The 21,987-nt window shown below is 44.3% G+C and overlaps 1 protein-coding gene across 3 annotated transcripts in view; it reads right to left on the bottom strand.

Annotated features, from left to right (window-relative positions):
- Positions 1-272: 272 nt before the first annotated feature.
- Fam81a (family with sequence similarity 81 member A) overlaps positions 273-21,987 on the bottom strand; it is a 53,547-nt gene continuing 31,832 nt past the window's right edge. For 2 of the 3 annotated variants that reach the window (XM_051197884.1, XM_051197883.1), the window contains exons 4-9: positions 19,807-19,925; positions 13,813-13,942; positions 10,846-10,952; positions 7,760-7,895; positions 5,640-5,835; positions 1,509-1,828 (exon numbers count right to left, since the gene is read on the bottom strand). In XM_051197884.1, the coding sequence (XP_051053841.1) occupies positions 1,704-1,828; positions 5,640-5,835; positions 7,760-7,895; positions 10,846-10,952; positions 13,813-13,942; positions 19,807-19,925 (813 nt within the window). In that variant the 3' untranslated portion in view covers positions 1,509-1,703. Of the gene's footprint in view, positions 658-1,508; positions 1,829-5,639; positions 5,836-7,759; positions 7,896-10,845; positions 10,953-13,812; positions 13,943-19,806; positions 19,926-21,987 lie in introns of those variants that run through there. The other variant, XM_051197885.1, reaches the window with a different exon arrangement.

Consider the following 21,987-nt stretch of genomic DNA (forward strand, 5'->3'; position numbering starts at 1 on the left):
TCCTGAGACTTGTGCTTAATCTCTCCATGAAAAGGCTAGCCTAGCACAAAGGGAAAAAATCACTTTCTTAATACCAGTGACTTCTAGGCAGAAAGATCTTCTTATCTAGAGGTGAAAAATATTTGCAGGGAAATGAAGAAATGCATGATGGATACATATTCCTCACATAACCTCTCATGAGTCCAAATGAAAACAAAAGTTGTCGAGCTACCAAGAATAAAATATTAAGTACTTTAGCAGCACACCTCACATGGGTCAACAGTAAGAGCCAGTTAGAATCCCATTGTGATTTATTCTAGAAGTAGAAAATCATTTTTATTTTCCTGAGTCCTTGCAAATGAGAGAGGAAAGGAAAAGACAAGGAGGTGTTCTGGAAACTTGTAAGTGCTCTTGCTGTCTCTCCTGGGATGCCCTCACACTTTCACACAAGTGACTTCTGTCAGCTGTGACAAACTCACAGGTGAGCAAATAGCACGGGCTCAAGTCTTCAACAACTCAAACATGGTGACTGGAAAGTAAAACATCTACCAACGTGCCAGGGCGTGTCTCTTCACGGTATGATAAATGTAGCATCAGTTCGACTCTCTGTCCATACAAAAGCGTGTGTAGCTATTCCATAAATGATGCCAATTGAGGTCCATCATGACAGTGATAAAACTGTTAGGACATTAAAAAAAAATACATAGGATCCCAGTTTTACAATACAACCCTGATGTGTTTACCACACTTTCTGTTTTGTTGATTTTTTTTTTTAAACAGGGAAACAGTACAGTGATGTGATAAAAAAAAAAAAAAAAAACAAGGCACAAATATACAGTTACAACAAATGTCTATAAACCCTACCATGTAGTATCTATTTGGGAAATATTTAGGTAAATTTCTGAAAAATTCTCACATTCATTACAATTGATGAACAATTAACTGTGCAATAAACAGACTGCTTAGCCACCATCCCATTATTAAATATATGGCTACTGGCTACACCAGCTGTGAATGGTTCCAAAAATAGCTTTAAATATTAAAGGCTGATACATCTAGGTGGATATAAATATTGTGCCTTGTGGGATCTAGATAAATGTCGTTAAATTTCCACTTAATTTGTAATCTATGTGGCAGTTATCAATTTTAAAAAACTATTTATTATATAAATGTGAAGGTTTTCTTCTCCCAGTGTTAAATCTCTTCTCTCTACAAAAGACAGGTGATTTACAAGAAAATAACCCAACGTTTAAAAAAAAAAGTGCATAGACAACAGTAATACAATCCAGATGTGGGCTTAAAGCTGAACTCTAATCTACCAGGACTCTCTTAATGTAGGGTGAGGAGCATCACATACCTGTAGCAATTCATTAATTTCTTAATTTAAAAAAAATCACCATGGCAGTTTTTTTTTTTTTCAAAATAGTAGTCTTGGCTAGAGCATCAAGCATTGAAAATAAATTCTTTTCATTCATAAAAGCCTTTCAAAATCTGAGGGCATAGGGCTCAACTGCACTTAGATAGGGAAATAGAGTTGTAAAAATTGTATTTAAGGTTTTTAAATAAAGGGTGTTTTTAATACCGAAGGTAAACAGTTAGACCCATGAGAACGCGTTTCTTGGCACATGCACACCCTGGATGGAATCCAGAATGCAGCCGCGGTCCGGCTGCTGAGGTGTCTGGCTCTTAGCCTATGGGAATCTCCTGTCAGGTCCCAACCCTCTTCACATGGAAGTTTCTGGCTTCTGCATCTGCTGGATCTGTTTCTGTAGCTGGTCCCTGTCCAGCTTCATCTTGGCCTCCAGCACTTGCCTGAGGGATCCTATGCTTTCGTAGATGGCTGTAAACCCTTGAGGAAGAGGCAAACATCACAGGAGTTAACAGTTTACAAGCAGTGTCTTGCCAGGTTCTTCAGCAAGAGTAATGGCTGCTTCTGACAAGTGCGGAGACTCTAGGGGTCAACCCTGGATGGGGACTTCATGAAAACTGCTTTTTAATTACAAAGGGGACTATTGCAGACAAGAAATATGGTGGATGTTGCTTTCATCACGTGATCAAAGCTCACACCACTATCACTGAGAGAAATCACAGCTTGTACCTGTGATCAGATGGCCAGAGCAGGGTGTCCACTGGGCTCAGCCAGGCATGGTGGTGTATGCCTGCATTTCGGTACTTGGAAGACTAAGATAAGTCTATGAGTTTGAGGCCAGCTTGCTCTACATAGCTACTCTCCCCCCCCCCGCCCCCCAGGGCTTCTCTATGTAACAGCTTTGGCTATGCTGGAACTTGCTCCATAGATCAAGCTGCCCTCGAACTCACAGAGATCTGCCTGCCTCTGTCTCCAGTTTGCCTGGGATTAAAGGTTGTGTGCCACCACCATGAGGCTAGACTCCATCTCAGAAACAAAACAGCATCACAGAGGAATTGATCCAGATACGCAAGACTAAACAAATGAGCATAAGAACTAACGACTGTGTGTGGTCCTGGATTTGAATTGTAATGGGACGAAGAACTCAGAATGTGGCTCAATTGCTAGAGTGCTCACCTAGCATGCACAAAGTCCTGGGTCCCATCCTAATAAAGCGCCCCATTAAACTGGGCTTAGTAGCGTGCACTTGTGATATAAGCATGCAGAAGTTGGGGGCAGAAGGATCGTAAATTCAAGGGCATCCTCAGCTACATAGTTTGAGGCCAGCCTGGATCAAAGGACTAATTGAGAGAAAAGGAGGAAGGGAAGGAGGAGGGGAGGGAGAGGAGGAAGTATAAGGGAAGGTATTCAGCATCACTCCTCAGGAAGCACAGCTACAGTGGCTGAACTGTCACTAAGGCTTGTTAGGAAGGCTATGAGCAAGAGGAGACTAAGCAGCACTGAGGACATGGTGACGGGACTTAAATACAGTGTAGTGAAGGCCCAGTGTGGTGGACTATGCCTTTAATCCCAGCACCCGGCAGGCAGAATTCTGGGCCAGCCTGTGTACAGTGAGTTCCAGGCCAGCCTGATATACATACGTACACACATTTAAACAGTCCTAGCTGGGGTGGAAAGCGGTGGAGACCCTACAGACATTAAAGCAGAGCTACCCTATGACCCAGCGATGCCACTGCTGGACACACACAGAGGAGGAGGACACAAGTACTTCATAGAGCCCCTCACCTGGTGTGTCCCCACCATTTTTGTCTACTTTTGGGGGGGCAGGGTGTTTTCAAGACAGTCCAGGCTGTCCTGGAACCCTTTTTGTAGACTGTGCTGGCCTCAAACTCACAGATTCACCTGCCTCAGTTTCTGCCTCTGTGCATCTGTGCCTTTTTTTTTAAATTATTTTCTTTTATTTTTGAGACAGGGGCCTCACTATGTGACGGCTGAGTCACCCCTCCAGCCCTGGCACTCTGATGCTTAGTGCAACATTACTCCCTAGAACTGAGGCACAGAGGCAACCTAAAGTGTCTGTCAAGAGATGTGAACAAAGATGATGCAGTATGTGTGTACGCCATCAAAATGGTTCAGCCTCACAAAAGAGCAGGTCCTGCTGTTTGTCACAACACAGCTGAGACTAGAGAACACTGTGCTAAATGAAGGAAGACACACACACACAAAGAAATGCCGCATGGTTTCATATGGTGATTCAAAGGGGAAAGAAACTAAATACATAAAAGCAGAATAAAATGGCAGATACCAGGGGCATGATGTAGGCAGATAGGGAGTAAGGAGACTCAGGTCAAAGGGTAAAAATAGCACAATACATAAAACGAACAAGTCTAGAGATCTAATATACATCATGAGGAAAATTCAATATATTGTCTTTGGGGTTTTTGCTGAAAGAGCTGACTCAAAGTATACATGAATACATACACATAGATATGCACACATACATACACACCATACATACATACATACACAATATATACACACATATACATAGCACACACAAGACACACAAACACATATACCATCCCCACCATGGGAGATGATGTGTGGGTTAATTTATGTGCAGTCACCATTTTGTTACATATATCAAAACACAGACTTTAAATATACAAATAAACATTTTTTTAATCTAAAAAATGTTTGAGAGCTGAAGAGATGTTTCAATAGTTGCCCTGGCTAGTTTTATGTCAATTTGACACAAGCTACGGTCATCAGAGAGGAGGGATCTTCAACTGAGAAAATGCCTCCATAGACTGTGCTGTAGGGAAACCTGTAGGCATTCCCTTAATTAGTGATTGACAGCAGAGGGCCCAGTCCATTATAGGTGGTGCCACGCCTGGGCTGGTGGTTCTGGATTCTATAAGAAAGCAGGCTGAGGAAGCCATGAGGAGCAAGCCAGTGAGCAGAACTCCTCCATGGCCTCTGCATCAGCTCTTGCCTCCAGGTCCTGCCTGACTTCATTCAGTGATGAACAGTTACATGGAAGTGTAAGCCAAATAAGCCCCTTTCTTCTCGAGATGCTTTGGTCATTGTTAGTATTCAGACATCTGTACTGGCTTGCCCTTGGGGTTCTGACAGGATCTGTCCTCAGCTGCAGCCCCTGAGCACCACCTGTGCACATTCACTACATTCCCTTCTAAAAGAGCCCTGCCCCGTTCACTTCCTCTCTCTGTTTCTGTCTCTCTCCCCTCTCTGTCTCTGTCTCCCCCCTCTCTGTTTCTGTCTCTCTCCCTTCTCTGTCTCTGTCTCCCCCCTTCTCTCTGCTGTCCCTCTGTCTCCTCCCCGCTTTCTGCCTCTTCTTCTCTTCTGCTGCCCCTGTCCCCAGAGGCCAGTCTTCCCCCTTCTCTCCCCCTTTCCCCATTCCATTTCCCTTAATAACAATAATAAAAACATCCACATGAGCTCTGTTGAATGGTGTTTTTCTGTCTCATTGTGCTGCTTTTTTTTTTTAATTATAATAGTCATGGTGTTTTATCACAGCAATAGGACCCCTAGCTAAGACAGTGGTTACGAACACTGCACTGCTCTATCAGAGGACTGGAGTTCAGAGCCCCACAGCCACGTCAGGTGGCTCACAAATGCCTGTTGCTCCTGCTCCTAGAGATCTAACACTCTCCTTCTGGCTTTCATGGGTGTACATATACACATACACACACACACACACACACACACAGAGAGAGAGAGAGAGAGAGAGAGAGAGAGAGAGAGAGAGAGAGAGTAAGAAATCTTTTGAATGAGATTTTGATTAGGAAAAGGGTGGGAGAGAGTGGACTCCACACCCGTGTACCATGTGCATGTGGCCAGCAGTGCAGAAGTAACCCTCAAAAGTGCCTCAGACATTCACCCATCTTGGCCATGAACAGAAAGGAATCAGCAGGTGGCAGAAAAAAAAAAAAGTCTGCCTTAGCAGGTTAAGCATTTTGTTGGCCTGTGTCTCATGGAGATGCTTCACACACCTGCAATTGAACTAGTATCTTAGGTCTGGGAGTTTAGCTCACTAGCAGAGGGCTTGCCTAGCAAGTGTGAGGAGCTGAGTTTAAGTTGCAGCATACAATAAGTAAATGAATTAGGTAGCATCTTTGTTTAATACTGCCCAGATACTTAGAAAAGTAACTAAAGACATTTCACTGTTTTGTTTTGTTTTTCTAGCAAGCTCAGTCTCAGTTTCAGGAGGAATCGCAATGAATAACTTTTTAGATAAAAGAGCCACACTAGCTGTGGGGTTTGGGCCTACCAGCATTGACCTCTGCTTTCATTTCCTTCATGTCCTCGCTCATCTGTAACTCCAGTTTGCTGATCCGCCCGTGCACCTTCTCCTCTTCCGGCTTCGCTCTCTGTCCTTCCACGCTCTTCTTCTGACTCTCTTCGATTTTGTCAAGCCTGGCCGACATCTGGCTGAGTTTCTTCTCCATGTCTCTCTCACTGGCTCCCTGGGGTCCATGGTAAGAATTACAATTGGTTATTGCAACAGAAGACCATAGGCCTTGTCTCACACCCACCATAGCACTTAACATCTGCAGGGACCAGACCACAATGGCTTCTTATTGTCCTTCATGTGTCCATTCTCAAAGGTCACCCAGAGTAAAAATCTGCATTTCCTTCTGTCCCCTGAGTTTGGTGTGGCCATGTGATCTAGCCAATGAGGTGTAAGAGTAAGTGCATGTAAATGCCTCCAGGGAAAGTTAAAATTCACTTGCTGTATATCCTTAGTTTCCCTTCTTCCCTTCTGTTTCTACCATTCAGTCAATGGCTAGAGGCCTTACAGCCATCCTGAATCCTGAATCTCTGAATCTCTGAGGCTGGCAGAAAACTAACATAAAAAGATTCTGGGTCTCCGAAGACTTACAAGCTCTCACCTCAAGTCTGTCCTGAAAAACTGCACACCTGGATCTGTTTTACATAAGAGAGAAGTAAGCTAACATCTTAGTGAACCTACCGTTATCATTGGAGGTTACTGTTAGCTTAGGCCAATGGGAAAAGCAAACAGTAAAACGAACTCCACAGATGGGCCAGGGTGTGTCAAGGCAGGGGAAGAGTCAGAGGAAAGATTTGAACTGCTGAGCATTTCCTTGTCCTTGTCCTGTGCCTGTGTTTTGTGAAACTCTGCATCCAGGGGCTTTACTGGCCAAACTATGAACACCAAGCCCTTATCAGGTGTGACATGACAACGTTCCTGTGCTGGCATTGACACAGAGCCTACAACTCAACACCTGGAGCAAGCAGTCAGACACCTGGACCGGCAAACCACACCAGCCACTTCTGCTCAGTCAAAACCCCATGGGAGGAAGCCAGGCAAGAAAAGAGAATCCAGCACAATTTGCCTGTCTAGCACTGGTTTCCAAACCCACTGGTTTTAAATTTCATAAAGGCAAGACCTTCTGAAGATATCTGTTGGCAGTTCTGCAAACCTTTGCTCTTTGAGAGAGGGGGTGGAAGCGGAAGTGGATGGGAAAATGGTGGGCTCTGACCTGTTGCCTGGGGAGAGCGAAGGCACACTGATGTTACAGTGTGTTGGAGGGGCCTAGAGGGACTCAACACTGGTGAAAGCAAAAGTTAAGTCACAACATTAAAAACAAATATAAAAACAGGATCAAGTACGGAACCAATAGCTTTCTTTAGAAATGTGTGGTAGACAACTGCATTTATTAAAGTTGTGACTTAAAAAACATTAATTGAAATGTTATTTGCTCTTTGTCAACCAACATAAGTCAAAGCACTCCCTGTCTTTATGAAGCATATGAAGGGCAGGGGATGAGAGGGCATGGCTGGGTGATGATTTTCAAGATTAGCAGATGTAATGGTCAGTGCTAATTGTTAATTTATCAGAATCTAGAACCAACCAGGAACCAGGCCTCTGGGTGTACCTGAGGGGGTTATTTTGATTTGCTCGAGGTAGAAAGACCCAACCCTTGTGGGTAGTGGCTGGGACCCCAAACTGTGTAAGTAGGAAGAGAACTGAGCACTAGCCGGTATTCACGCCCTCTGTTTCCTGTAATGAATGCCACATGACCAGCTGAAGTGTACCCTTGACCCGTGGACCAGAATAAACTTCTTCTCCCTTAAGTTTCTTTTGTCAGAATATTTACTTTCTCTTAGCAACAGGAAAAGAAACTAAGCAGGTATGAGAACCCGGGTTTGATCTCCAGAACAAAGGAAGGAAGAGAAACAGAAAGGGAAAATGGGAGAGGAAGAAAGGAAAGAGAAGGGAGGAAAGGAATGTGGAAATTGTTCAAAAGTGGGAATGCCTGAACAGCTTTGGGTGGTGCCAAATTAACTTGGGCTAAGTCTTTAGGTTCTAGTGAGACTTTGCAGGCCTCCAACGAGTACCTGTTATTGAAAAACATCAACACCTACACTGTTTTCCTTAACAATCAAGGAAAGATGATCAATTTTCTGTAGAAGTTCTTTCTCTATCCGTTCTTGTTCTTGTTGCAGCCAACTCCGTGCAGATAAAATCTGGTTGCTGAGCTCCTCAACCGTACCTTTAAATCTGAAACAATAACAAAAGAAAGGAAAGAAAAGGAGCATAAACAAGCTGAATGTAAAACAGTTTTAAGTAACATTAAACAGTATCAATTCAATGACAATGGTGTGCTTACCTTCTCTCAGGACCACAGGCAATGTGAAGCTGGCGGAGGAGGGAAACATACAACAGAAAAGCATCTGATGATGCTCCTACCCACAGGAGCTGGCAGCACAGGCACTGAGGTGACACAGTAATAGAGATGCCAGGGGCTACTAACCTTTGCAGTTCTAAGGGTCCAAGTTCTCCTTGCTCAGAGGACACACCATCCTTCATCTCCTCTATCAGAATCCTCTCCTTACCTGCGCTCTTCCTCCTTGTATCTCCCAGGACTAGAGGCTAGCTTGTTTTCTCTCTCATGTTTCCTATCGCTTTTTCCCCATGTGGACAAAGCCTAATTTATACCAGCAGGAAATAAACTAGGCATAATGGAACATGCCTGCAATCCCAGCACTCGAAAGGTAGAGCCAGGAGGACCAAGAGTTAAAGGTCATAGTGAGTCCAAGACCAGCTTGGGCTACTTGAGACTTTGTCTCAAAACAAACAAACAAATAAAGGAAAAATCAGAGGTAAAATGGAAAGTACCCCTACCACAATCCACTCCTCGAGAGCCCTCCCTTCCCACGGTCCTTAAAATAACTATCAATGCATGCTACTTCCTTTAATCACCTTCTTGTTTGTATTAACATAAGATGAAAGTTTAGAATATACAAAGATGTGTGTATATGTGTAAAAGATGTAGATGTATGATTTAAATAATAACAGGAATACCCATTAAAGTCACTAATTGTTCTGAAACATCTATTATTTCTTTCTTATATAGGGAGTCTTCACATGTCACTGGAGTACATGGTTATCTAGTCAGTGATCACATTTACTAGCTTCCCTTGCAGCTAGGTCTATGTGATGGTTAATATTCTGTATCATCTTAACTGGATTTGGAATCACCTAGGATACACACCTTATGTGTGAGGGCATCTCCAGAGGGATTTAACGAAGAGGGAAGACCCACTCTGAATGTGTAAAACACCATCCTATGGACTGGGGTCCCAAACTGAATAAAACTGAATAAAAACGGGGGAGAAGGAGTATATGAGCACCAGCATCCATCTCTTTGGGCTCTGACTATGGATGCGATGAGACTAGGCACCTCATCATGCTCCTGCTACCACATGTTCATCACCGTGGTGGAAGTTATCCCTCAAACTGTCATCATCATCCCTTATGTTGCTTTTCTCAGGTCTCAGCAATGAAAAAAGTAAGTTACAGTGCAGTGCACCAGTAAGGCAGGTGATCGGCAGTGCAGAAAGGAGAGAAGTGCATGGCTCTGGTCAAAACTGAGCTGTTAACCTGGACTTTCCCTCTGTAGCAGCTGGGGAAGAGCAAGGACTGGAGCTGTTGAGGCTCCATGCTGAGTTGTCAGAGCTGCCCTATCTGTCCCGGAACACTGACCACAGAACACTGAACCATCCTGCAGCTGAACTAATACAGTTATCTGTACAGACTGTACAGACACTGGCCACTACCAGGACTTAGAAAACCCAGCCTATCACATGCCCCCCCAGAAGTTAGCATGACCAGGATTGCTATTCTTTACCAGTGCCTTCCTCTCAGGACTCTAGTGTTGATGTCAGGCTTGCTTGGATGACCAATCCATTTTAAAACATTCTTTAGGGAGTTGGGAAGATAGCTCAGTGGGTAAAACCTTTGCTGTGCAAGCATGAGGACCTGAGTTCTAATCCCCAGAACCCATGTAAATCCAGAGGCTGTCTTCAATTCCAGCATTCCTATGGCAAGATGGGAAACAGAGATAGGAAACCCCAGAAGCTCTCAGACCATCTAGCCTGGAATACACGATGGTGAACAACCACGGATCCTTTTTCAAGGTGAGAATCAATAATACCCCAGGTTCAGTATGGCCTCCACCCCTCTACCATGGTATGCACTCACACAGAGAGATTGTTTTTAAGGTGTTTTTTCCCTAATACTGGGGAATGAATTTACGGCCTCACTCATCCTAGACAAGTACTTTAGATACTTAGCCATACCTGCACGTTCCTTTCCCTAAAAGTTAACAAACAAACTCATGTGGAGAATTTAGCGGAACCATTATTTAGCCTAACATAACCACACACCCCGCTTAAAAACTTATCTGACACCTGGCCTTCACTCCATAAACTGTAGGCTCTATGGGATTAAGAACAAGGTCTGTTTTGTTTCGTTTTTTTCCTTCATTACCAGATCCATGGCCTCTAGGCAAGTGCTTGGCAAATACATACTAGGGGCAGAGAAGACCACTCAGTGGGTAAAGTGCTTGCTGCACAGACATGAGTACCAGAGTTTGGATGCCTGGAATCCACGAGAAAGCTAGACATGGCTCTCGTCTATAACCCCAGCACTGGGGAGATAGAAAAAGAGTCTCATGGCCAGTTAATCTGGCAGAATCAGTGAGAGACTCTGCCTCAAAATAATAATAATAATAATAATAATAATAATAATAATAATAATAATAATAATGTGAATCGAGATAGAGGAAGATGCCCAATGTTGACCCTCACCTATTGTTTTCACTGTGTGTGACAAATAAAAACCAAGAGGTGAGCAGGACAGATGACTCAGCAATTAAGAGTGCTTGCTGTTCTTCCAGAGGATGGGAGTTCAGTTCCCAGCATCCATATCCAGCTGCTCACAACCACCTGCAAATCCAGCTCCACGGGATCCAATGCCCTCTTCTGGTCTCTGTCAGCACTGCACTCACATGCACATAACCACACAGACATAAATGAAAATCAAAATAAATCTTTAAGGCAGACAAAATTTAAACATTATATTTTTAAATAAAATCAAGAAGGAGAAAATGTGAATGTCATGAGTTCAGAAAGAACTTGAGAAAACCATTTACAACCTGATGACTTACTTAGTGTCCAGGAGCTGAAGCTGGTGGCTGCTGTCTCTGTGGGACATCTTCAGTTTGGTGCTCTGCTCTGAAATGGACAAGTCTACTCTGCTCAAAAGCTGAGATATCTGGAAAGGAAGATTGGATTATAAAGATCTCACATCATGTCTTCAGAGGTCATTCCAGAGACATGTCCTTTAGGAGTTTGCCTCCTCTTTCCGTGTGTGTGTGTGTGTGTGTGTGTGTGTGTGTGTGTGTGTGTGTGTGTGTATGAACATATGGAGGCCAGAAGTCAACAAGAGTTACCTTAATCACTCTCCACTTTATTTTTTAAGGCAGGGTCTCTCACTGAACATGGAGCTCACCTATTAGGTAGAATGTTTGGCCAGTAAGTTCTAGGGAGTCACATGTCTCCTCTGCCCAGTTCTGAGTATACCACAGTGTCCAGCTTTTTAAAAACACTTTTCTAGATTATTTTATTTTATATGTATGAACGTTTGCCTGAATGTATGTACACTACATGTATGTCTAGTGCCTGAGGAGGTCAGAAGAGGGTGTCAGATTCCCTAGGACTGGAGTTACAGTTGTGAGCTACTATGGGTACTAGGAACTGAACTCAGGTCCTCTGGAAGAACAACATGAGCTCCTAACTGCTGGACCATTTCTCCAGCCCCCCACAGTGAGCAGCGTTAAGTGGATGCTGCAAATCCAAACTCAGGCCCTTTTGTGTGTGTTCATGGGCACTTTAACTCTGACCCCATCTCGCTAAGGTACTTTAACTATGACACCATCTACCTAGGCACTACCTTTGTTTTCTTTTTAGCACACCCAGAAAAAATCAAGACGAGGGCATTGCCAAAATAATCCTCATGCAATGAGTGTTAAACCACACAGCTCTCTCATGAGCAAGCCCAACTCCCGCCCAGGGCTGGCCCCTCCACCAGCTGTCCCGGTGTGCAGCCATCACTACCTTGGAACTCCACCAGCACTGTGGGTGCCAGTCATAGAAGGTGGAATTTCTACGGATTGCAAATGCATCATGGCTCCAAATGAGCATCCTCATCAAGTGGAACCCCAGAGAAGACCCTGTGTACTACATCCCTCTGCTTCTTTCTCCATCATCGCCTTGTGGCCCTTATTTTTATTTGGGTTTTGTTTTAACATTACAATTTAATGTTAAACTAGTCCTGCATGAAATAATCACATTTTCCAAAAAGTTAAATGTTGTTCAACATTCCTACTTAAAGGTTCATGATATATGTAAGGTCTGGATCAATAACAACAACAAAATAACAATGCATCTTTGGGTGGATCTCTGTGTTGTACTCACCATGGCTAATGGGAAGCATCTATTTTCTTATGAAATGATCTGATTCTCACCCACCCAACCCCAACCATACCCACCCATCCCCCATGCACCCCATCCACCCCCACACCAGTACTAGGAACTGAACCTCAAGCTTCGTAAACACTAAGCAAACAATGGGTGCTAAACTATGTCTTAGCCTTGTCTTTAAGCTTATTTTTATTATTTAATCTCGTGTGTGTGTGTGTGTGTGTGTGTGTGTGTGTGTGTGTGTGTGTGTAGATGTGTACATGCCATAGCTCCTGTGTGGAGATCAGAGGACAACGTGTGGAAATCAGTTCTGTCCTTCCATTATGTGGGTTCCAGAGCTTGGATTCTGGTCATCAGGCTTGGTGGCGAATACCTCTACCTACTGAGCCAGCTGTCTTCACTTTTTATTTGGAGATATCTAAATTGCTCAGGTTGGCCCAACTCACTCTTTAGCCAATACTAGACTTGAGTGTGGGGTCCTCCTGCCTCAGTTTCCAGGCTATCAGGGATTATAGACCTGTGCTGTGAAACCAAGCCCCATTCATATTTAAAAACAAAACAAACAAACAAACAAAAACAGCTGGGCAGTGGTGGTGCACACCTTTAATCCCAACACTCGAGAGGCAGAGACAGGCATCTCTGTGATTTTGAGGCCAGCCTGGTCTACAGAGTGAGTGCCAGGATAGGCTCCAAAGCTACACAGAGAAGCCCTATCTTGGAAAAAAAAAAACAAAAACAAAAAACAAAAACAAAAACAAACAAAAAAAAAACCAAGCAAACACAAAAACTAAAGACATGCATGTCTTGTTTTGTTTTTTCATAAGTAGCTTTGGTTCCTTGCTGAAAAGAGTTGAAGGGGTAAGCACTTTTTATTCAGTAAATTACCCAAATGCTCCTGTTTTTCTAGAGTAGTCTCTGGATATATAAGCAATAGTAGATAAGACAGATGCTGTGGGAAAGTCCTAGGAGGCTAGCCCTGTTACCACAAAGGGAAGCTTGTAACAAAAACCACCAAACAATAAAAATCTGATGAAGTAGGGGCTGAAGAGATGGCTCATAGTCACCTGTAATCCAGCTCCAGGGGGAATCCAAGGCCTCTGGCCTCTGGGAGCATCGCACCACCCACCCACCCACCCACCCACACACCACATACACACACACACCCCCAAACTGGTTAAATGCTGAGAGTTTTGTTCTGTGGAGTATATTATGAATTTGAAGGTAAAATGTCAGCTTACTCTCTAACTTTGACCTAACTGGGTCCCACACACAGACCACATTAGCACATGCAATGCAGCCCAGTCAGTAAAGAACATACATCCTGAATCAGACACTTCCAAAGATAGCTTGAAAAGCTACCCTGGGTCACTCACCTGTGTGAGAGGTAGTTTGGGGGTTATAATTTAGAATTGTTTTGTGAATAAGGGGAAAGTATCTTTAAATTGGCCCTGCACCAAAGCTCTCTGTGATCTGGCTGCTGGATTCATGAGGGGTCACTCCAGCAAGTCAGAGGCAAGGAAGACAGAAAGGGCTGAGGATTTATATAAACCCACACTGGGAACTGCTGGCTGCCCTGCAACAACCAAGCAGCACCTGGTTCTTAGCTGAGAACAAACTCTCCCCTTATAAGGTGTCTGCTCGGCCGGCCATACCTGTCCTTCTGCATCCTTGATTTTTGTCTCCAGGATCAGCTTGGCTGCTTGCTGTTCCTTGTTCAGGTGCTGGAGCCCCTCGTAGGTTGTCTTATGCTCTGCGGAGAGTCTGGCTATGCTGGCGTCACACCTATCCAGGCAAACCACACACTCATTAAAGTTGAAAAGCCCATGGGATAGCTGCCCTGCTATTTCATACTGTAAAATACTTCATGAGATGCAAAGTCTCCTCGGAAACTGAGCTTCTGGGCTGTGGAGAAGGCTCAGACAATAAAGCAGGAGGAACGACCCGATCCTCAAAAATGCATGTTTAAGAAAAGCCAGGTGTGTGCAGGACCCTGTGGTTTAGAGTATGTACTGCTCTTGCAGAAGACCTGAATTCAGTCTCCAGCATGCAGGGCAGGCAGCTCACCACACAGCCTGTATCTCCAGTCCAGGGACCCAATACTCAGGCCTCAACAGGTACCTGAACTCGAACGCACACCTACACATAATTAAAAATAATAAAAATATTTTTAAGCCAGGTGAGAGACGGTGTACACTTGCCATCACAGTGCTGTGGAGGCAGGGATAGGTAGATCTTCTGGGCTCACTGGCTGCCAGTCTAACCTAGTTGGTAAGCTCAAGGCCAGCAAGTGATCCTGTTGTTTTGTTTGTAAGTGGCTGGTGAGATGGCTCAGAGGATAAAGATATGTATGTCTGGGCCCAAAGACCTGAATTCAATCCGTGCATCCTGAGAGGCGACAGGAGAAAACTAACCCCACCCCCCACCCTCCCACCCCCCGTAATTGTCCTCTGACTTCCACACTGGCTCCATGGTGCTTTCATGTCTACGTACCTGAAGATGCACATGTGCACAGACACAAAGGTTGGGGCCAGCAAGATGATTTGTTGGGTAAAATGCTTACTGTGCAAGTCTGAAGATCTAAGTTCAATCTACAGAACCCACACAGTGGAAGGAGAGAACTGATTCCACAATTGTGCCCCCCACCCCCACCCTCGCCCAGACAAAGGTGTATGCACTATGACAGAGAGCGTGAGAAGTGGGTATCAGCAATGGAAGGGAGAAGGAAGGGACTTAGTGTCCCCACCCCTGATTTCAAGAATGGTGCCAAGACAATCTGGTGAGGAGTAGAATGGACTTTTGACTGATGTTGAAAAATAACTAAGCATGCGAAAGAATGAACTTGGAACCCTACCTCACACTATGTATAAAAAGCTACCTTTCTCAGGGCTGGTAAGATGGATCAGTGGTCAGGAACACGTTCAGAAAACTGGGGTTCCGTTCACAGCACCCACAAAGGGCTGTGCACAACCACCTTTAACACCAGCTCCCAGGGACCTGGCACCCTTTTCTGGTCTCTGCATACATATGGTACACATACTTGTATGCAAACAAAATACTCATACACATAAAATAAAAATGATTTTTTAAAAAATGTAAACATACAGAGCCTCATAAACAAATATTCTCAGCTGCATTATTTATAATAGACAAAAAGTAGAAACAGCACATCCACTCAATTTATAAAGAAACAAAACATGGTGTTTCTTAACCATAGAAAGCAATGACGTACTGACACACTTTACAAATGAACCCTGAAATCACTACACTAAGTTTAAGAAGCTAGTCTTAAAGAACCAAGTGTTAGGTATGGGTCCACTTAGAGGAGACACCTGGAGAGGCAAATCCTGGAGACAGAACTTTTTGGTTGCCATGGGTAGGGGCTGAGGAACTGCAATGCCAAGGGGTTTCTTTCTGGTGTGTTTAAATGTTCTATGATTAATTGTGATGTCTGCACAGTGAATATACCAAACTTACTGAATTGTATGCTTTAAAGTTTAATTTTAAGTCTTCCCACCACCCCGGTGTGTGTGTGTGTGTGTGTGTGTGTGTGTGTGTGTGTGTGGTCTCCATGTGAATGCAGTTCCTGCAGTTTGGAAGAAGGTGTCAGGTCCCCTGGAGCTAGAGTTACAGAGAGTTGTGAGCCACCTGATCCTGGAACACGAACTTGGGTCCTTTGGAAGAGCAGCAAACACTCTTATGTGCTAAGCCATCTCTCCAGCTCCTCCACCCCATTGTTGCTTATATGTAAATTATGGATCATAAAATCTCCACAAATGTAAATAAAATTATATACCATGAAATAAAAACAAATATTAAAATATCATAAAATTGTATAACATAAAATAGAGAAAATAGAGGAAGGGGGAATGAAGAAGAGAGCCGTTGGTGAAGGCCCCAGTGTTACCCACTCTTTTTCCCAGTCTGCAGGTGTTGGGAGCTTATGCCTTGGCATGTGGATATTTTCCCTCTGTCACTCTGCCACCAGGCACACCCCACGCCCTATCAGAGAAGAAAGAGAATGTGGCCACCGAGTTTCGGGGAAATGCAGACAATGTGCCAAACACAGGACCAAACATTTCAGTAGGAACTGGGAAGCTAAAAGGGAGATTTTCTTCAGGAAGAAATGGACAACTCTCTGGCCACATCCTATGTGAGGTGCACTAAGATGAGCCGGATGAATGTCCCTCACCTTCAAGGAGAACCTGCCTCACCTAGATCCACAAGTGAGAGATGAGGAGCTGTTTGCTGTTAACTGTATTACTAACCGATCCATAAGAACTACACTTTCAAATGGGAAATTACATGGCAGCGTAGTGACTTAGTAATACCGCTTTAAAAGCTAGACTTCTTCAACGCAATTATGTAATCGATGCATGAAAGGCAAAATCTTGCCAAAGAGCTTTTATCTCACATGAATTCATCTCACTTGAATTCATCCGAGAGGAAGACCAAACAAGCCCAGAATATCAGGTGCTTATAGCAAATAATCTGGGCGGGGGTTGGAATCAAGGTGTTTGTTAACAGGGAGGAGCAAGTTGGCTGGAGAAGTTAAACCACCGATGCAGAATGGGAGATTCCTGCAGCTACTTCAAGAGACTCCTACACCTAGCTACAATGTCAGAAAGACGACACCAGTTTTGACTGTTGGCTGAGGTGCCAGCAGCCACCATTTGCGGCATGCTGCCTCCTTCCCTGTTGCACATGCGTGCCTTCAATCTCCACCTGCACCCACAGTGGCTAATTTTGGTTATTGTCTTGACCGGAACCAGCCACTGGGCACACCTGTGAGGGGTTTACCTGATCAGGCAATTAGGAATGAGAAGACACCTGGGCCCCCAAACATGGGCACCTTCCTGAGGCGCCTCGACAAAAGGAGGGCTGGGGGAAGCTCTGCTTTTTGCCTTGTTGTCTCACTAACAAGGTCATCTGCCCTCTTACTGCCGATGCCGCTGCCTTCCCCACTCACTTCCCCACTCACACTCAGGATTCTTTGGGTTTCCAGCACAGACAGAAGACCAGTGGCTCTCTCAGACTCAGCAGCTACCACCATGTGCTCAAACCCTCTTGCATGGAGAGGACCATTATCCAACAGTCGGGCTATACTGTATAAACCAAACCAATCCAATCACACACACACACACACACACACACACACACACACACACACACGCCTCTGTTCATTCTGTTCCTCAAGATAAAGACCTCTAACAAATATAGTGGCTGTGAAAATCTCCAGCTGTCTCCAGAGTCCCTGCTGTACCTTGTGGCTCTCAAGTCCTCCCAAGCCCCTGTTATTCTCCGAGTTTGGGGTCTTTTAAAAGCAAAACAAAGACTTGAGACTTTTCAGCCCAGCCTGGGCAATCTTTCTGACTCAGCCATTCACCTAAATATGTGTTTGTTGAGTTCCTACTGTTTTCAGCAGGCTCCAGGCACTTGCCTCTTAAGCGGAGGGGCCACTCTGCAGAGTGGGGTGTCAGGAAAGATCCCTGGAGGAGAGGACGTTTGCACTATCCCTTCAGGGGTGGACAAGGAGAAGATGAAGTGGAAAGGTACTCAGAGCAAGAACAGTACATGCCAAGGCCTGGTGGTAGGAAAATGGGTTTCTTTGGAGATTAACAAATGATGGGGGATGGCTGAAGGTGCAAGACAAGGCTAGGGAGAAGTGAGGAGACCAGGGGGTGTCCACCACTAAGAGTCAGAGTAAGGAGACTAGAGTGGGATTCATCCCACTGAGAAGAGCAAATGACAGGTGGATCAGGCATGGTGATACACACCTGTAATCCCAGCACTCAGGAAACTGAGGCAGGACAATTGATGCAAAGCCTGCTGGAGCTACAGAATAAGACTCTGTTTCAATTGCAAATAAAGCAATAGGCAAAGGGGCTGGAGTGATGGCTCTGTGGTCAAGAGTGTTCAGTGCTCTTTTAGAGAACCTGGATTCGGTCCCGGCACTCACATGGTGGCTTACAATCTCCTAGAACTCCAGTTCCAGAGGATCTGATGTCTTCTCCTCACATCCATAGGCTCCTGCATTCACATGGTGCATATATACACCCAGGCACACACGTGCATATTAAATAAATAAAGACAGAACAAAAGGAACAATTACAAAGAGCCGCGGCAGACTGAGTGGTCACTGCATCCCTCGTTCAGTCTTCACAAACCTCCTCCAGCCGTTAACTGACCTTTAACCAACAGCTGCCAACACACATACCCAGCACACAGGCCCTGGGTTTCTACACAAATATACCCTAACATGGCTCTCTCTGCTCTGAAGATGCCCTGGCCTCTGTGGGTCCCTGTCCCTAACCTGGTCATGCTCATTGTCACCCAAGCTGGCTGGAAATGTTTCTTTCCTTCAAATCCCCATTATTAGATTATTAGCTCCATACTTGTACTTGGCTCTGGGTAGCAGCAGAGGGCAGAAGAGACCCATACATAGCTTGACAACTTCGTCCCAGCCTGCTAAACACAATCCAGAGGACAGGACTCCTGCAGCAATTCTTAGATACCAGTGTACCCGGAATCCGGGGATCTCATCAGAAATGGATTCCAATTCAGGAGCTGTGGGGTGTGGCAATAGCGGACATTGCTAATCAGGCCCCAGGTAAGGGCCAGGAAGATGATTCAGCCAGGAAAGCACGAGCTGCCAAGACTGATAACTTCAGCTCCCTGGGACAGGCGTGGTGGAAAGAGAGAATCAACTTCTGCAATTATCCCCTGATATTTACAGCACACACATAAATACATAAATGCAACTGTAAGTGAAATACATTTTTAAAAATGCCAGGTAATCCCAAGGCTCTGGGCTTGTGGAACACCCAAATGAAGAAAAAGTCATTTTCCACGTTGACAGAAAAGCACATCTTAAAATTTCCAACCTATGGGAATCCAATGCTCTTAGAAAATAAAAAAAAAATTACAACAAAGATGAACATTTCAGAAAGCATATAAACAGTATTATTTGACTCCATGACCCTACTATTATTACCTGATAAAATGACATCAGCCAGCAGAGGGCGCCCTCTGATCAGTTACTCCCATGAAGACCAGGCAAGCTTCAGAAACAAAATTGTGTGTGTGTGTGTGTGTGTGTGTGTGTGTGTGTCGAATGCACACACAAGTATGGAGTTGGTGCCCTCTTCCACACTCACATAGATGCTGGTATGGAGCTCAGGTCAACAAACTTCTACAGAGCATTTTAATCTCTGACAGTCTCAGAGTCAAGTAGTAACTGTTCTTAAGGAGTAGTCTCCAACTTTTGAACACCTATGGTGATGGGTAATCTTCATGGCCAACTTGACTGAGTTTAGAATAACCTAGAAGACACACCTCTGGGCTTGGCTGTTAGATGTTTCCAGAGGTGTATAACTGAAGTGGGAAAACCTACCCAGAGTGTGGACAGAACCTCATCAGGGGCTGGAGTCCCAGGCTGAATAAAAATGAAAAGAATCAGGCTTAGCAGCAGCAGCCATCTCCCTCTGCTGCTTTCTTGGCTGTGAACCCTGCAAGAACAGTCACCCCATGGTCCTGACGAAGGCTTCCCCACCTGATGGACTGCAGCTTCCAACTGTGAGCCAAAGCAGCCCTTGCTTCCTCAAGATGTTTCCACTGGACATTCTGAGGGCAGTAACTGATACACCTACCTTGCAACTCTTCCTCGGAGATCTCCCAAACCAGAGAGCTGGCGCATCTCCAGTGTCTTTAAGGCAGAATTAGTTCCATAGCTGATGTTGTCCCTGGCACGGATCTGCTCCTGGAGAACCTGGGCAACACAAAGGTCACTCAAGGTCACTGGCAAATTCACAGTTGTCCACAAACATTTTGCAATTCAGGAAAGTACATGAGTGCACACGCCATCTTTTCATAAGGGTGTTGTTTTGTTTGTTTAAAACTAAGGGTCTCACTATCAGCCCTGGCTGGTCTGGAACTTGCTGTGTAGATCAGACTGGACTTGACCTCACAGTGATCTGCCTGCATAAGGCATTCTTTTTAGAAGTGAACTGATAAACACAGATAAACAGAGAGGACCAGGAGGCCTAAAAAGAGGTACCACTTCCAACTAAGAGTCCCCAATTTACCAATAAAACTATGCACTTTTAGTTTTCTAATATTTTTCCTTAGTAAGAAGGGATTTTATCTTTCACACACTGCCTGTATGCCTTAAGCTGAGTGTAGACTTGTTTATTTGTCCTTTGAGATAGTATCTCACTATGTGACCAAGGATGGCCTCTGGTTTGTCTTCCTCCTGCCTTGGCCTCCCCGTTTTAGGGATTACAGGCACAGGCCACCATTTCCAGCCCCTGTTTTATTTTATATCCTTTTAATTTCAGTTTTAATTTTCTCTTTGATTTAAGAATGCTTGGATATCTAAAGGTTACTTAGAATTAGAGGGCTGGCTTGGAGGCAGGGCTGTCTAATCCTAACACTCGGGAGGCTAAGGCAGGAGGCTATTGAATTTGAGGCTAGCCAAGGCTACATCACAAGATTCTGTCTTTAAAAACTAAAACTAGCTAGGCAGGAGTGGCACAGGCAGGCCTTTAATCCCAGCACTCAGGAGGCAGAGACAGGTGGATCTATCTCTGTGAGTTCAAGGCCAGGCAAGTCTACTGAGCGAGTTTCAAGGCAGCCACCAAAGCTACAGAGAAACCAAGTCTCAAAAAACCAGAAGGCATATGCTTAGTCGGTGAGTTTTCGGAGCCCGAATTCCGTGCCCAGTAGGACCCGAGGGAGGCTGTGCCGCTAGAATGAAGTTCGTGAGGTTTTTGATGAAACTGAGTCATGAAACTGTAACCATTGAGTTGAAGAATGGAACACAAGTCCACGGAAAAATCACAGGTGTAGATGTCAGCATGAACACACATCTTAAAGCTGTGAAAATGACCCTGAAGAACAGAGAGCCTGTGCAGTTGGAAACTTTGAGTATTTGAGGAAATAACATCTGCTATTTTATTCTACCAGACAGCTTACCGCTAGATACATTACTTGAGGATGTTGAACCCAAGGTGAAATCTAAGAAAAGGGAAGCTGTTGCAGGAAGATGTCGAGGCCAAGGTAGAGGAAGAGGACGTGGTCGTGGCAGAGGAAGAGGGGGTCCTAGGCGATAATGTCTTTTAAGATTACTCTTTTAAAGTGATAAAGAATTGGGGGATATTTTTTGTACAGGTTTTGTTTGTTTGTCAGTTTTTAATAAACATAAGTGTGGGGAAAAAACAAACAAACAAAAACAGATGAAGAAGAGGAAGAAGCCCTGAAGCTAAAAACATATATGTCTCTTTATTTAAGCTGTTAATATTTTGTGTGGGGTTGGTTTTATAATTTTTATTACATTTTATTTAGTGATAAGTAGGATGTATGGGTCAGAACACAACTTTCTGGAGCTGATTCTCCTTCTACCATGCATGCTGGGGACAAAATTCAAGAATTCAGGAGTGGTGGCAAGTGCGGGTCCATCTTACTTTACTACTTAAGTCTCACTGTACTGGCTTATGATAGTCTATAAGACATTTTATAGTTTTAAATATGCTAAGTTTTGCTTTGTGGCACATGACTGAGTTGTTGAATTTTTATTTACGTGTGTGTGTGTGTGTGTGTGTGTGTGTGTGTGTGTGGTGTGTGTGTGTGGATAACCATGTATAGTTGGAATTTTCTTTGGGCCACCAACCAGCTCCCAAATAAAGACATGGAGACTTATTATTAATTATGAAAGCTTGGCCTTAGCTTAGGCTTGTTCCACTAGCTCTTGTAACTTAATTTAACCTGTTCTATTAATCTGTGTTTTGCCTTGGGGCATTTTACCTTTCTTTCACTCTATATGTCCTACTTTC

This window comes from Phodopus roborovskii, unplaced genomic scaffold (genome assembly GCF_943737965.1).
Source record: "Phodopus roborovskii unplaced genomic scaffold, PHOROB, whole genome shotgun sequence".
NCBI classification, from domain to species: domain Eukaryota; kingdom Metazoa; phylum Chordata; class Mammalia; order Rodentia; family Cricetidae; genus Phodopus; species Phodopus roborovskii.